Source organism: Belonocnema kinseyi, chromosome 1 (assembly GCF_010883055.1).
Source record: "Belonocnema kinseyi isolate 2016_QV_RU_SX_M_011 chromosome 1, B_treatae_v1, whole genome shotgun sequence".
NCBI lineage: Eukaryota > Metazoa > Arthropoda > Insecta > Hymenoptera > Cynipidae > Belonocnema > Belonocnema kinseyi.
In genome coordinates, this window is record NC_046657.1 from 102,141,720 (window position 1) to 102,159,229 (window position 17,510).

General features: G+C 24.6%; 1 protein-coding gene across 3 annotated transcripts in view; it reads right to left on the reverse strand.

The window, feature by feature from the left end:
* Positions 1–13,814, reverse strand: part of LOC117172843 (golgin subfamily A member 4-like) — a 36,859-nt gene extending 23,045 nt beyond the window's left edge. For 2 of the 3 annotated variants that reach the window (XM_033361097.1, XM_033361106.1), the window contains exons 1-4: positions 13,072–13,814; positions 10,225–10,309; positions 9,870–10,039; positions 3,620–3,961 (exon numbers count right to left, since the gene is read on the reverse strand). In XM_033361097.1, coding sequence (XP_033216988.1) covers positions 3,620–3,961; positions 9,870–10,039; positions 10,225–10,309; positions 13,072–13,158 — 684 coding nt within the window. In that variant the 5' untranslated portion in view covers positions 13,159–13,814. The remainder of the gene's footprint in view (positions 1–3,619; positions 3,962–9,869; positions 10,040–10,224; positions 10,310–13,071) is intronic. The other variant, XM_033361115.1, reaches the window with a different exon arrangement.
* Between the last annotated feature and the right edge of the window lie 3,696 nt (positions 13,815–17,510).

Sequence of the window (17,510 nt, forward strand, 5' to 3'; positions counted from 1 at the left end):
AAAAAAATTTGGGTAGGATCGAAGCACTTAAAGAATTGAAAGAAAACAAACAAATTTCAAGAAAAGAATTCGTTTCTTTTTAAGTTATCTCTCAAATTATAAACTTTAAAAGCTGCATTAGTTAAATTTTTCACGTCTAGCATTTCTCGTTATTATAATTTTTATCTTAAATCTTTTTCTGGGCAGTATTTTCCTTTTTTTTCTTAAGAAAATTTGATTTTTTCATTTTTATTTTAAACTATGAGCTTTATAAGTTACAAAACATAGTGATTGAATTTCTTTTAAAGTTATAAACGGGGGAGGCGAGAGTGCTTTTCACTGGAAATTAGTATTTTTAGATAAAAAATTCAATATAAAATCAGAAAGTTCCGAAGACGACTCAAAATTTCTAATATTTCTAGTTCGTATCAGTATTTTTTACTGGAAATTAGAAGTTTTGAACGAAAATCATAATCAGGATTCACACTTTTCAACAATTTCAGGTTACATATATTAACGTTTTAGATCGGAAATAGGTATTTTTTGCAAAAAAATTACTAGATTTCAAAGATTCAGAAATTTTCAACAATTTACCCGAAATTTACATTTTAAAAAATCATTAAATTTTAAAACTTCATAATTTTTTAAAATCTTAGGTTACGTTAGCGACTTACACCAAAAACTGATATTTTTTAACAAACAAAATACAATATAATTCGAATACTCTTTGCAATTTTTAAACATTTTCAGGGTATATCAACGTCTTTTTTACAGTAAATTCTGAACCATTTAAAAAATTTGATGTTAGTGTTTTCTATTGGGAATGATTAGTGTTCACCTGAAATCTGTATTTTTAAAGAAAAAATATTAAATTTTAAAGCAATGATTTTTTTTTTAATTGTAAAATTTACAAGATTGAGTAATTTCGGATTGTGTTAGTCTTCAAAGAAGATTCATAAGTTTTGAACAATTCGTCTTTTTTGGGTTGAAAATTCAACTATTTTCGTAGAATATTAAACTTTGGTTGAAAATTTATATTCTTTTGCTGATAAGTAAACTGAAATCTTTTTTGAATAGAAGTTATTTTTTCTGAAGATTTAATTTTTTATTTAAAAGTTCACCTTTCTCGTAGAAATGTTGCATCCTTTTTGGATAAAAATGCAACTATTTTTTTGAAAATTCCAGTATTTTCTATAAAATTTACTTTTTGTTTAAAATTCGTATTTTTGTATTGAAAAGTCAATCGGAATATTTTCGAAAATTTGCCTTTGATTTAAAAATTCACCTATTTTAGTAGAATTCTCATTTAACTTAGACAAAAATGCAATTTTTGGTTCAAAATTCAACAATATTGTTAAGCAGTCATACTTCTTGGTGAAAAATTCGACTATTGAACAGAAAATGAACGCATTATTTACAATTCTTATTTTGACACTGGAAAGTGAACTGGAATCTTATTTGGATGGAAATTGAACTAATTTTTAAAAGTTTTTTCCAAATTCATCTGATTTAGAAGAAATATTATCTTTCTTTGATATAAATGCAACTGTTCGGTTGCAAATTGAACAATTTTGTTGAAAAGTCATACTTTTTGGTTGAAAATTCTTCTGTTTTTTTTTTAATTTAACTATATCGTAGAAAATTTAATTTTTGTTTGAATTTAATATTTTGGTATTGAAAAGAGAACAGAAATATTTACTGGATGAAAATTTAACTATTTAAAAATGTTTTGTTTTTTTAAATTAAAAATTCATCTCTATTAAGAGAAATGTCATCTTTCTTAAATGGAAATGCAACTGTTTGGTTGAAGTTTTAACTATTTCTTAGAAAATTTACTTTTTGTTTAAAATTTATGCTTTCATGTTGAAAAATGAACTGAATTATTTTCTGGATGAAACTACTTGGTACAGAATTTAACTATTATGTTCAAAATTCATCCTTTACGGTTTAAAAAATTCGTCTTTTTTTCTTGAAAATTTAATTTTGTCTTAGAAACTTATTTTTAAATATTTATTTTTAATACAATTTTTTAAATTAAAAAGTCAACTACTTGGGTCAAAGTTAAACTACATTGTAAAAAAATTTTATTGAAAGTGTATGTCTGTTTGAAAATTTAACTGTTTAGAACAAAGGCTTTATTCCGTTTAAAATTTATATTTTAATCTTAAAAAGTCAATTGATATCAATTAATAGAATTCAACTATTTTCATGAAAATTTATCTATTTCATTGAAAAATTCATATGTTTCAGTCAAAATTTATATTTTTTTATGAAAATGCAACTTTTTGTTAAATATTATTCTTCTTTGCTTGAGTATTCAACCATTTTATTCGAAAAATTTGGTTGAATTACTTTGTTAAGAAATCACTTTTTTGTTGAACATTTATATTTTTAGTTGAAAATTTATCTCTTTGGTTGAAAGCTGAACTATTTTGTTGATAATGAATATTTTTTAATTGAAAATTCAACTACTCGGGTGAAAGTTAAACTATATTATTAACATTTTTTTATTGAAATCTTATGTCTGATTGAAAATTTAACTGTTTAATGGAAACGCCTTTTTTTGTTTAAAATTAATTTTTTAACTGAAATTTTAACTTTTACAATTTTTGTAGACTGATCTTTTTAGCTGAAAGGTCTGCTTTTTTAGAAAAAAAAAATTAATTTTCTTAGTACCGTAAAAAATTAATTTTTTGCTGAAAAGTCATACTCTTTGTTGAAAAATTCTATTTTGTCAAGAAAATTCGTATTTTGGCTTGAAAGTTCATAAATTTCAGTAAACTTTTATTTCTTTCTTGAGTGAAAAATTTTTATTTATTGAAAATTCGTCTTTTTGATTTTAAAATCCTATTTTTTTGTTGTGTAAATGGCATCTCTTTTATTGAAAATGCAACTATTATTTTAAAAATGTCATTATGTTGTTGAAAATTCAAGTATTTTTTTAAAGTCATATTTTATAGTAGAAAACCTTCTTTTAAATAAACTAATAAATTGGAAAATTTAAATTTGTACCTGAATTATTGTTTTATTCGGTTTATAAAAGATTCTATGTTAAAAGCATCACAAGCTTAAAATGCTCGTAATCGAATATTAATGATCACAGAAAATGAAAAATTATTCAACGAAAAATCAGAGAATTTTGAAAATATAGTTATATTAAATAAAATAAATTTGATTTAAAAGAAAATTTACAATTTGGAACAATCAATTTCTTATATAGTGTTTTTCTTTGAAAATCGGTATTCTTGATTTAAAAAAGCATACAAATTTTCAGATTATCATTATGATTTATTTAAATTATTCAGTAATAAAATTCGGAATTTTCGTACATTTTTTGTTTTCTTTGCGTTTTCTACTAGAAATCGATACTTTTAACAAAAAATACTTGCATTTCAAAGAAGTTAACCATTTTTTGGGGAATTTTACGTTATGCTCGCGTTTTTGAAAAAGAATTTTCAAACTTAAACAAATCACTTGACTTACAAAATAAAACTTAAAATTTTGAACAACTTGGTATTTTTTACAGAAATGCAACGCTTTGATTTATTAATTCTGATGTTAAAATTTCAAGAGACCGAGTTTTAAAATTTTATTTAAAAAAAAGATTGTAATTTAAAATTTAGAAAGATGTGAAACATACTTTTGTATTCAAGGTGTTAATCAGATGATCCTTTTCTTCTATATCATTTCTCAAAGCATCCTCCAAGTGCGCTTTTGCTTGCTGTTCAAGCTGGCATTGTTCTTTCAAATCCGAAATCCTCCTCAAAGCTTTATCTTGCGTCTCGACTAAATTCGCCTCCAGTTTATTCTTCTCTCTTTCCATCTCACGGTAATGTGTCGCGAGATCGGTATACCGACTTCGATATTTGTGATATTTTGTTTGAACTTTCCGATAAGCAGAATATAATTGGTCTTTCGTTACTCTGTCGAGTTGAGGACTGACCATGTCATCCAATTCACTAGCTGATTGGTCCATATCCGACTGAATGCAAAAAATACAATTATTAATTGCGTCTAAAATAAAATAAAAGTACTGTGTATATTAATATCAAAGATATGAAAACGTTCCATGAGTGTTCCGATAGTGTCAATTGGGAATGGTTAAACTGTGATACGCCACATGGTGATAAAAATCCGAACTAGAAAGAATAGGTATGATTTTAATTTGCGCATAAAAGTGTTTTAACGATTTTTTTTAAATTTAAAGTATTTATTAGATATTAAAAATAAACTTTTATCGGAAACAAAAGGTTTTAGATGGAATTTACATCTTATACAGTGAAAAAAGACATTTTTTGAAAGAAATATTTTTCTAAGAAAAAGCAATTATTGTACTATTTATTGTAATTTTCAGCAGATTATAAAGTTAAATGGACTTATTTTGAAGGAAAAATAAACTCAAAATAAATTTTTATTAATTTATACATGAAGTATTTACTATTTAAAAATCTGATCTAAAAGTTAGATTAGAATTCGTATTTCAATTCCAATCGTCTATTATTCGTATTCTTTGCATAATCTGGATAAAATTTGTCGCTAAATAAATTAAGTAAAATATATTTTAGCTTGCAATGCATTAAAACTTACATGAAGAAGTGAAATAATTGTTTTTTTGTTTAAAACCCTTTTTTGACAAAAATGTGTTTTTTCACTGTATAAGATGGAAATTCTATCTAAAACGAATTGTTTTTTATGAATATTTGTTTTTAGTATTTCAATCATTGTTTTAAACTTCATAAAACAATCGGAAGAACATTTTTGTGCCAAAATGAAAACATATTTTTAAAATCATACCTACTCTTTCTAGTTCCAGTTTTCGGCACCAGGTGGTAAAATGGTAGACCACCATTCCCAATAGTTGCATGCCATTTTTTAAATAATTATCTTATATGTATATGTCGTAGGCATTTATAAAATGTCGGCCGACATTTCATTATTATTTTAACTTTCATCTAATAATTAAAATTAGCTTTTACAAAATAATAGGAATAATGATTTTATGTCATATATTCAAAAAGGCCTTTAAGTTTATGTATCACAGCCTAAATTTACCATTCAATATGTATCATTTGAACTCTGAACGAATTTTTGAAATATTTAGCCAATATTACTAGGAAAATAGCCTCATTTATGATTTCCCTGGTCCAAGTTACAATTTGAAGCAAAATTTATTAAATTCCAGGACAAAGGTGTTTTCAGAGTTCAAATGAAGCAGGTTGAATGATAAATCTAGCAATTCACTGAAAAATAAACAATTATTCTGTAATTTAAAATAGGCAATTTCTTATAATTTGTATTAATAATAATGATCAATCCTTAAATCATCTTTTTAGGTTAAAAATTTTATTATATGGATAAAAATTGAATTACTTTGTTAAAAAGTCATACTTTTTGGTTTAAAATTGAACTATTTTGTGCAAAATTCGCTTTTATGTTTTTAAAAGTGCAACAATTTTATATAATTTTTTGTTCTTTCATGAATATGAAATAAAACAATAACAATATAAAATATTGTGTGCACTATACGCGCAGTAATTGCTCTTTTTTTTTTAAATCGGTTCATTTTCCAACATTATATAACTCTAGTAAATTCAACATGAATTACACATTTTTTTCCACTGACTAACAATTCCTTAAAATGTGCAGATTTTTTTCATTGACATTTAAAACATTAAAAATAAATTTTTACTGTATTTCTGAATCAAAGTAGAATTAAATTCGACTATTAGAATTTGATTCGAATTTTCTGTAAAGCTCCATTTTCCGCGTTTTCTTAACATATTTATCATATCAATGTATTAAATTATTTTGTTTTTATATCAAACTCTTATTTTTAAATTTGACTTTGTTCCCAGGAGTTTTCTTCTAATATAACTATTTGATTAAATTTTCGAGATTTTCCCTAATCGTGAATAGCGACTAAGAAATCTTCAATTTAAAATTCAACTGTTTAGTTGAAAAATGTTCTATTTTGTTGAAACTTTATCTTTTGTGGTCGAAAATTAATCAACTTGGTTACTAATTCGCCTTTTTGGTTGAATACTCATATATTCTGTTAAAAATTATTATTTTTTGCTACAAAATAAATCTTTCAGATTGGCAATTCAAATCTTTGGTTGAAAATTAGTTATTTTTTAAATTGAAAATTAATTTGTTTAACTAATAGTTAACTCAATTTTTGTTAGAATACATATTGAATCTTTTTGGTGGAAAATTCATTTCTTTTAATTTAAACTTAACTATTTAACTATTTCGTTGAAAAATTATTTTATTTGCTTAGAAACTTATTTCTTTAGCTGACAATTAAACGATTCCATTCTTTGTTGAAAATTGACATTTTTTAATTGAAAATTCAACTATGAGGTTGAAAATCCCATTAAAAATGTTAATATCTGGTGGATTGAAAATTAGTTTTATAAACTAAAAATATAACCATTCAATTTTTATAGGCATTTAATCTTGTCGGTTGAAAACTCATCAGTTTCGTTAAAAATTAAACTATTTCGTTGAAAATTTATTTTAATTGGTTACAAACTTATTTCTCTAATTTGAAATTAAACTATTCTATTTTTTGCCGAAAATTTATCATTTTTAGTAAAAAATTCATCTATTTTGTTGAAAATATTTCTTTTTTGATAGGAAATTCACCTTCTGTGTTGAAAATTCGACTAAAAATTTATTTTTTTGATGAATTATTTTTATTGAAATTGATATTTTTATTAAAAGCTCATCATTCTGAATTCTATCAAGATTTGTAGTTAAACACTTTAAGGTTACAAATTTAACAAATTTTGTTGAAAATTCGTTTCTTTTTCTTGTTTAAAAGGAATTTAAAAAAATTAAAATTCCCCTATTTCATTTTTGCTAGAAAGTTTATTTTTTTAATTGAAAATCCACTTATTTTGTTGAAAAATTGTCTTTGTCAAAGGAAAATTCGATTATTTTGCTAGAAAATGCATATTTTTGGGACGTAAATTTACCTTTTTTTCGAAATTCATCTTCATAGCTTAAAAATGCAACGTGTTGGATTAGCTTTTTTTCTTTATTGATTAAAACAATTTTTCTTCGTTGAAAAACCAACTCTTTTGTTAAAAACTCGTATTTTTTAGTTTAATTCAACAGCTTTTTTATTGAAAATTAAAATATTTTTTGGTGGGAATATAAACTACTACATTATATACACAAATGTGGCATTCTTAGTCACAGTCCTTCAACTGAAACTCAATTCTTAATTCCGTGTGTGAATTTGGCAACATTCCTTCCTTCCAGTTTTTCAAATTATCGAATCGACATTGAGAAAAAGCGACGAAGAAAATTAATTTTCTACCCAAAAATACAAATTTTCAACAAACTATAAATTTGCAATCAAACAGTTGAATTTCTAAATTTAAAAAATAAAATTTTAACACAAAATAAAGGTCAAACTTTATTTAAAAAAAAAAATAATTTCCAGTAAAAAAAATGAATCTTCCACGAAATAGTTCAATCTCCAAGCACATAGTTAAACCTTCTACCAACTTGTTGAATTGACAAAGAGACGACTTATCTATACAAAACAGTTGTTTTTCACCCCGAAAACATAGAATTTCAACAAAAAAGTTAATTTTCAACCAAATAGTTAAATTTTCAGTTTAAAAAATTTATTTTTACCAGAGATAAGGGATGTTTCTACAAAGAAGTTCAATTTTCAAGCAAGGGGATAAATGTTCTACAAATATGATGAACCTTCAACTAAAAACATGAATTTTGAAGAATGTTGTTCAACTTTCAACCAAAGAGTTGAATTTTCAACCTAAAAAGATAAATGATCAATAAAGAATATAATATTTGATATTTCATCCCAAAAATATTTTAATCTAAAATAAAACACAATTGAATTCAACCATAAAAGATTAATTTTTAACCAAACAGTTCCATTTTTAACCAAAAAATTAATTTTGTACCAAAAAGACGTATTTTCAATAAAATGCCTAAATTCTTAATCAAATACTTGAATTTTCAACGAGGAAGATTCAATTTCTGCCAATAAAGACGAATTTTCAAATAAATAGTTGAATTTCTAATCTAACATATATAACTTTTTAACCAAAAATGGAATAGTTAAATTTGCATTCAGAAACAACAGTTTAAAATTTAAAACAGCGAATTTTTTACACGAAAATATGAATTTTCAATCCAATATTTAAATTTGTAGTTTAAATAATTAATTTTTACCACGAAAAAAAGGCGTTTCAACAAAGGAGTTTAATTTTCAACCAAAGAGATGAATTTTGTACAAAAATTATGTACCTTCAACTAAAAACATGAATTTTGAAGAATGTATTTCAACTTTCTACCAAAGAGTAGAATTTTTAACCTAAAAAGATACATTTTTAATAAAGAATAAAATAGTTGATTTTCATGCAAAAAATATTTTAATTTAAAATAAAAAACTGAATTCTACCAAAAAATATTAATTTTCAACAAAATAGTTAAATCTTCAACCAAGAGATTAATTTCCAACCAAATAGTTCCATTTTTAACCAAAAAAATTGATTTTCTACCAAAAAGACGAATTTTCAATAGAATGCCTAAATTCTTAATCAAATAGTTGATTTTTCAACGAAGAAGATAAAGTTTCTGTCAAAAAAGACGAATTTTTAAACAAATAGATGAATTTCTCATGGAACGGCGAATTTTTTACAAAACAGTCGAATTTTTAACACGAAAATATGAATTTTCAACGAAACATACAATTTTCGACCAAATAGTTGAATTTTCTACCAATTTCTTAAACTTTCGAGACAAAAGATGAATTCTCTATAAAAAATAGTAAATTTTTTAGCTCGAAAATGTTAATTTTCTACAAAAAAGAGAATATTTTGAACCAAACACTTGAATTTTTAAACTGATATTATGAATCTTAAAAAAGTGAATTTTGAATAAAACAGCTCAACATTTAACCAAGGAGTTGAATTTTCAACCTAAAAAGAATTATTAAAAAGTTCACTTCATGTAAGACAGCATAGAAAGATTTTTGTTATGAATCTGAAAACTATGATTTGAAAATATAAATAAATTCGAATTTACCGTCTTATTATATTTAATTTATACAGTTATTTTCAATCATTAGGGGGGGGGGGGGGCTCTCTCAACCCCTTTCACATATTAGTTGAAGAAAATTCATATTCATATTGGAGTTCCTCCAAACATTCATCTCGCCGTAATGACCTGTTTCTTAATTTGAACTTAATTTCTTTCCCGACTCGAATCTTTTCTATTTGAATTCTGATTAATTGAGAAAACAATTATAATATTGACTATTTTTAAAATAGATAACTAAAAAAATTTCATATTTAAGAAAAGTGAATGCTTTTATTTGATATTTATGATTCTTGAAGCCATACAGCTTCAAATATTGTTTAATTTGGAACATATTTACCTTTAAATCGTTCCATTTTTGGCTTTCTTAATTTCCAACGCTTTAATTTTAATATACTTACTCCTGATTAGGATTGAATCAAAATGGTTATTTAAAAAACTCTTTCAAATTGAGATAGTTAATTTTGGCATGATATTAAATTTAAAACGTATCGACGATTAAGGCTTTCATTGGAAATTATACTTAGAGACAGTAGGATTAAAATATGTTTTGGAGGTTTTCAACTTCAAAATATTCAACCAATAAATGTTTAAAAAATGGTAGAATTTTTAATGATTTTACATTTTAAAATAGTTTAAATTGAAGATCGTACATATTTCATTTTAACCGATTATAAAAGTTCAAAAATATTTTTAAAGGGAAAGTTAAGAAAGTGACATTAGCAGGAAATTATGGTACAATAGTGACTTAACTAAAAAAAAGTAAACAAAAATCAAGGTTTTTGTGTTGAATAAAATTGATAATGAACCTGCAAATGGTACATATTTCCGGGACTTTCATAGACTGGAAAAAGGGATGGAGCGTCACTCGTAACGCTACTTATAGAAGATTTTCGGGAAACTCCCATAGAAACTCCTGAAGGTGAGGTCAAGTCCACATTTTGGAATCCATGCCTTGCTGGGCTATTCTTTGGAGTTTCTGTAAAAAAAATGGTTTCCATTTGCGAAAATATTTCACGTTTAAGTAAAATGGCCACACATTCGGAATAATTCTACGTTTTAAGCATTTAAAATGAAAAATTATAACATTCAAAATTGAGTTTTAATTAATTTTATATATTTCGCATTAAAACATACTGAATTTAAAATATACAGTGGTCTTACCATCAATTTCCTCTGTTAAACTGAAGTTATCATTTGATGCGGAAATATCTTGAATTGAAGTATTTGACAGTGCCGGAGACACAGCCTGTGCCATAAAAAATATTTGATAAATACTTAGAAATCTATTTTTATTTTCTCCTAATACTAAGATAAATATATAATAAAATCCTATTTAAAAAAGTGGTATAACGATATATCTTGAAAACCTTGTAATTATTGCTGTTGAAAATCTGATTGGCTCTTCATTATTTGAAGTTATATTATATCTTAAATTTAAAAAATTTATAATTAAATTAACAAATAATCCTTTTTATTCAGAAAAATCATAGAAACTTAGCCGAATTAAAAAAATGGTGTTTTTTAATACTCTTGCGTGGGTAAGTTAAAATATTAAAGTTATCTAATAACTTATTATAAATATTAAACTTATTTTTTCACAGTGATTTTCGCTAAAAATTAGTATATTCTTAAAAGAATTTTAATATAATATAAACTTTCAAAGAGTTAAAATGTTTGTAAACTTTAGTTTATGTCCGTTTTTCACTGCAAATGATCATTTGTAAACGAAAATGATATATAATAATATAATATAATAATACAATCACCATTTCCAATTTTAGACAAATTTTGATTATATACAACTGGAAATGAGCACTTTTAACCACAAATTATTAAATTTCGAAGATTAAAAATGTTTCAACGAATTAAGTTTTTCGGTTTCGTCAACGTTTACTGTTTTTTAAAGAAAAGAACACTAGGTCTTAAAGGTTTATTATTTTTTATAATTTTAAGTTAAGGTAGAGTTTTTAAGAACTTTGGATTATGTCAATGTTTTTCTGCAAAATTGATAATTTTATTAAAAAATTATATTCTCAAGAAAATGCAGAACTTTTAACAATTTTAGGTTTAGTGATTTACACCACAAATTATCAATTAACTCTATAAGTCAAATTGCGAACTTTAGTTCCCAATAAATTCCTTAAAGTTGAATAAGTCAGGTCTTAAAGAGTTAAAACCAAAATAATCATAGTTTGAACAAGATATGCAGTTTTTTAATAGTTTCAGGTTACACTAACGTTTCTTACAAAAAATCGAACTTTTTAAAAACAAAAACACACAGATTTCGATGGTTCACAGGCAACAAATTTATGTTGTGTTATAGTGTTTTAAACAAAAAATTTGGATTTTAAAACGAAAGTCATTACAATATAAACAAGATTTAATTTTTTTTAATAATTTGATATTATTGTTACGTTTTTCTATGGAAATGTATGTTTTGAATAAAAATTAAGATTATAAAGATTCAAAACTTTGAACAAGTTTAGGTTATGTTAGCGTTTACACAAAAAATTGTCAGTTTAAAACAAAACTCCATAATAGTTTAAATAAGATTTGCAATTTTTTATTAGTTGCAGGTTATACTAATGTTTTTTTTGCAGGAAATTGGATTTTTTAAAAACAAAAAGTAGTTCGATTTTGAAGGTTCATAATTTTTTCAACAATTTTAGATCGCGTTATACCGTTTTTTACATAAACAATTGTTAATTTGGAATAAAAATCATTATAATTTAAACAAGATTTATATTTTTTTAAGAATTTTGGATTATTTTAATGTTTTTCTGCGGAAATTTATATTTTTAATTAAGAAATTAGATTTCAAAGAAGATTCACAACTTTCAACGATTTTAGGTAATGATAGAGTTTCACACAAAAAATGGTTAATTTAAAACAAAAATTATTACAGTTTAAATAAGATTTGCAGTTTTTGAACAATTTCAGGTTATCATAAACTTTTGAACAGGAAATACATTTTTTTTAAAACAATATTTCGAATTTGAAGATTCATAATTTGTAACAATTTTAGGTTACATTACAGCGTTTTACACCAAAAATCGTAATTTGAACAAGATTTAGAATTTTTAAGAATTTGGTATTACGATGTTAATAGGCGTAAATAAATATTTGTAATCAAAAAATCGATTTTAAAGAAGATTCACAACTTTATAACAAGTTTAGATTATGTTAGCGCTTTACACAAAAAATTGTTAATTGAAAAGAATATTCTGGAATATCTTAGTATTTTTCGTCGCAGTGTTTTTATTTTATTTTTTAAAAATTAGATTCCAAAGAAGATTCATAACTTTCAACAGATTTTAGGCTGTGTTCGCATTTTACACAGAAAATTTGGTATTTTAAAACAAAATACTTGATATTTTGAATAAAAAAATTATTACATTTAAAAGAATATTCACAATCTTGAATAATTTTAGGTCAAGTTAACGTTTTACATTGAAAATTGTTATTTTTAAACAAAAATGATTACAATTTGAAGAAGATTTAGAATGTGCAACCAATTTTATAATCTTACACGATTTTTGATCAAGTTATATTAAGTGTTTTTAATTTTAAATTGCAGATGATAATAAAAATCCAATGAACTAAAAAAATATTTACAATATTACTATTCTTATCAATATTGTATACAATAATAGGTTATATTAATATTTGCATTTGGAAATTTATATTTTTTATACGAAATACAACAGCTTGATTGTTTAAATAGTTTTAAGAAATATTCAATATATTATTTCTGAAATTGAAACATCAACTTTCATCAAAACGGACTAAACTTGTTCAATTTTCATAGTATTTTATACAATGGTGGATCTGGGTTAATATACGTAATGAAAAAAAGGATGAAATTGAAAAAAAGAAGATTTCTTTCCCACAAAAAAATCCATGTAGTTCCCATACTGTTTCTTTATAACCATAAATTTTAAAGCTAACTAAATCTTTAAGAAAATCTCAAATTTCGATCAAAAACGTCAAATCCGTAAAATACAAAACCTGAGCCAACTGCTGCATGCTCGCCTGTAATCTTGCAGGCGATTGTTTCATCTCTTCCGCTAATTTGTCCTTAAATTTTTTAAACATTATCTGGCAATCAGTCTGTCACAAAATGTCAAAAAACACTAAAATCACTCAAATTACCGTCCTTATTTGGCAAAAATATTTCGTCCTTTCATATCCGAAAACAACCATTCTTGCGTAAACATTTTGGATGAAAAGTTATTATAAATTAACACACTGAAAGTCACTTTTATGTTTATAAATTTAAGGAAAAAGTGGTCACTTTTTTATACAAAAGTTAGTTTTTGACATTAGAGTTGCACATAACACTGACAGCTCACGAAAAGAAATTGAGGTTAGGATAACACTTTTTTACGGCAGTGTTTCTGTAATTTAGAATAATGACGGTTTAAATATTTTGGAATTTTAACCCGAGCTTCTTTCCCCTTTTAAAAATTATTAATCATTTATAAACTGATTTATATCGCTGAAAAAAGGGGATAAGAATGTTTGACCAGGATTGACACGTAAGTCGACCCACCATGTTTTTTCAGTAAACTATACAACATTTTGTATTTCATTAGGGACATATAGGAAATAAAAAGAACACTTCGGTCTCACAAGTAATTAAAGGGATAAAAATTTAGAACTATTTTATAATTCTCACGGTTAAAAAATTCAAAATTGTGAAATAATGTAGATAATTACTCGGTTTTTGGGGTTTTTGGTACGACACTATGACATCCCTAAGCAGTTTCCAGCCTTACCAACAAATAGTAGAGTTTACTAGCCGATAGGTGGAGCCAGCTGTTTTAGTCAAAGTTCCGCTAAAATTCAAATTAGAAAAATGAAAAAATATCTTTTTTATGCAAATTAATAATAAAACTTTATAGTTTGTTCATTAAACAAAGTAAATATGTAAACCATTAAGTAAAAAAAGAATAAATTAAATACTTTAATTACTGATCAGTTTTTCTCCTAGTTCTGAATTTCACAAATATAATATTAGTGTCTGTTGAAAGAACGATTCAAAGTACGTGTTTTCATAACTTTTTAACCCAAATGGTAAATTTTTTAAACAACAAAATTAATTTTCTGCTACAAAGACAAAATAAAACAAAATACATGCATTTTCAACCAAATGGTTCAAGTTTCAAATCAAAAGGCGATTTTCAAAGAAAAAAAAAGTTCAAAAAAGAAATAAACTTTTAGCAAAAAGTGGAAAATTTAAATTCTCAGATTATAAAGATTAAGTTTCTCAAAGCTCTGTAGGCTTTGAGGAGGTACACATTCTCATCGTGACAGTCGCGCTGCGCGCTCGATTTTCTCGTAACTTTCGTGGTTTTTCGACACATTTTTATTTTATTTGTTCATTTTCAATGTTATTTTTAACGAATAAAACAAAAAGTACGCGTCCTATCAAGAAGTGATTCTTAACGAAATTGTAGACCCTTTTTGGGATAAAATTTTTTGTTAATTCTTCTTTTTTAGTGTCCTACATATTTTGACCACAAAATGGAATTTTTTATTTTTCTTTATTTTTTGTGCAATCAAAATTTGAATTTTCGATTTTTCAAGAAAATCCAAAAATTTGCTAAGATAATCTTGTAGGGCTGTCAAAAAGAAATGTTTTTATTTTCTTGTCTTTTTTTCATATCGTGCGTTTCTTGGCTTAAAATTTTGATTTTCGGTTGATTTTAAAATTTTGAAAATGCTATAACTCTGAGAATTTTTTAAATCAAAATAAAGTCATTAGGATAAATTGTTGATTCTTTTTAATACTATAAATATCCATACATAGAATTTTCAAATTCAGAAAAAAATTGGTCTAAACAATTTTCAAAATGCGCTCACTTTTTGAATTTTCATCAGAAATGGCTGGTTAACGAACTCGTCCTTTCTTTCAGGACCAAAAAGAAGTGTGCCAAAGATGGATTTGATCCGTTCATTTTTTCGAGAGTTATCGTGTTTACGGATGGACGGACAGACAGACGCCATCGTAAAAACTTTATTTTCGGATTCAGGGGGTCTCGAAACGTGGAGATCCGTTGAAAAACTGTGATGTCAAATTTTCGACAATGCTAATACTTTCTCAATCATAAATGATGAGAATGTAAAAATGTAAACAAAAATGGGATCGTTAAATTTTCAGTAAAGGAATGATTTTCAACCAAAAAGAAGACGAAGTTTCAACCAAATATAAAAATTTTCAACATAATAGAAGAATTAAAAAAAAAACCACAAAAAAACATTTATCAGCATACTTAGTTCAATTTTTAACAGAAGGAATTGATTTTAAACTAAAAATTATTAATGTAAAAAATTGAATAGACAAATATTTAAATGTAAAATAATTTTCAACAAAATCGGTAATTTTTCAACCATTTTCAAGCAAGACGAATAATGTTCTACCAAAGAAGACGAATCTTCAACAAAGTATTATATGAATTTTCAACCATATATTGTTGAATTTCCAACTAAAAACGATGAAGTTTTAAGCAAAAAGAGAATAGTTTATTAATCGCTTAAAAAATTATTTTTAATAACAAAAGGAGTTTCAACAGAATAGTTAAATTTTTAACCAAAACAAATTACTTTTCAACCACAAGCATGAATTTTCAGTCAAGAAGATTTTTCTACTAAAAAGACGAATATTTTCAACTTAAAAAAAGTGCATTTTGTAAAAAAAAATAATGATAACGAATTTTCATACAAGAGTGAAATTTTAAATCAAAGAAATGAATTTATATACCAAAATAAATCAATTTTCAAACAGGAATAATAATTTACAAAGCAAAGCAAAACCAGTTAAAAAAATAGTTATACTTTCAACCAATGAAATGATTTCGCAAATCAAAAAGAATAATTTGGAACTAACAGGAATGATTTGCAACCAAAAGATGAGAGGAATCTTCAATAAAATATATGATTTTTCAATGAAATATGTGGTATTTCAAAGACAAATTTTTAAGCAAGAATGGAATAGAGTTAAAGTTTCTGTTAATGAATTTTCAACAAAAGGAAAAATAATTGTTTGCAATTTTCATTTGTTTTCAACCAAAGAAATGAATTTACAAAAAAAATAGCACCCTGCCAAAAAAGACAATTTTTTTTACAAAATACATACATTTTTAAATATAAGCTGAATTTTCGAATGAAAGAGAATTATTTTTAACCAAAAGTACAATAGTTAAATAGTTAAGTAGCTAAACAAAGTTTCAACATTTTTTCTAAATTTCAACCAAACAACTGAATTTTCAATAACAACTATTCAACATAATAGTTTTTTTTTTATTTAACATTAATAACTATATATATTTTTAAACCTATTTTCAAGCAGGATGAATATGATTCTACAAAAAATACAATTTTTTAACAAAATACAATAACTTTCAACCATATAGTTTAATTTTTAACCAAAAGGGATTATTTTTAACTAAAAATGGAATAGTTTAAGTTTCAGTTTAAAAAGTTATTTTGAATAAAAAAAAGAGAAGTTTCAACAAAATAGTTTAATTTTTAAGAAAGACAAATGTCCAAAATAGTCAAATTCCCAACCAAAGAAATCATTTTTCAACCAAAAATATTCATTTTTAAACAACAAGAGTAATCTTCTATTAAAAGTGGTGAATTTTAAACAATAAAAAAAAAAGAATTTTGAACTATACAAATAAATTTTCATATAAAAATGGAATTTTTAACAAAATAGTTTCATTTTTAAACAAAGAAACAAATTTTAAATGAAAAAGATGCATTTTTAGTTAACAAAATAAATTTTCAACAAGAAAAAAGAAATGCCAACAAAATCGGTAAATTTGCAACCAATTTCAGGGAAAATTAATAATGTTGTACAAAAATATACGTTTTTCGAACGAAATACATGAACTTTCAACAAAAAAAAATAAAAGAAAAAAATTTTATTAAAAAAAGTAGTAAAATTTTAAACTAAAAATATTAATTTTCAAAGAAGCAGAATAATTTTCTAATAAAAAGACGAATTTAATCAAAAATAATAACGAATTTTGAAGAAAATATCAATATTTCTAAACAAAGAAATTAATTTTTTACCAAGTACTTGAATTTTTATACAAAGAAGATTTGAATTTTTAAGCAAAAACAGTTGAATATATCCAAAAAATGTTAATTGTTGCGGAATTTCCACTAGAACTATTAGCGCTACCTAGAGGCTGATAAACTCACGTGTTCACGTTGTTGAAATTACCGACATAAGGTATGGCGCTAAATTCAAAACTGAAAGAAATGAACCAATAAATAACGTGATAAGTAAACTATAACTATTAGTCAAGCAGAATTGATATATTAATCACTGATCCATTACATGAATGTCTATAAAAGAACTCGGTTTTCTCAACAAAAAAAAATTTTGCAATAAACATAACCTAGCATTCAGAACTAACCACCAGAGGCACTACCTG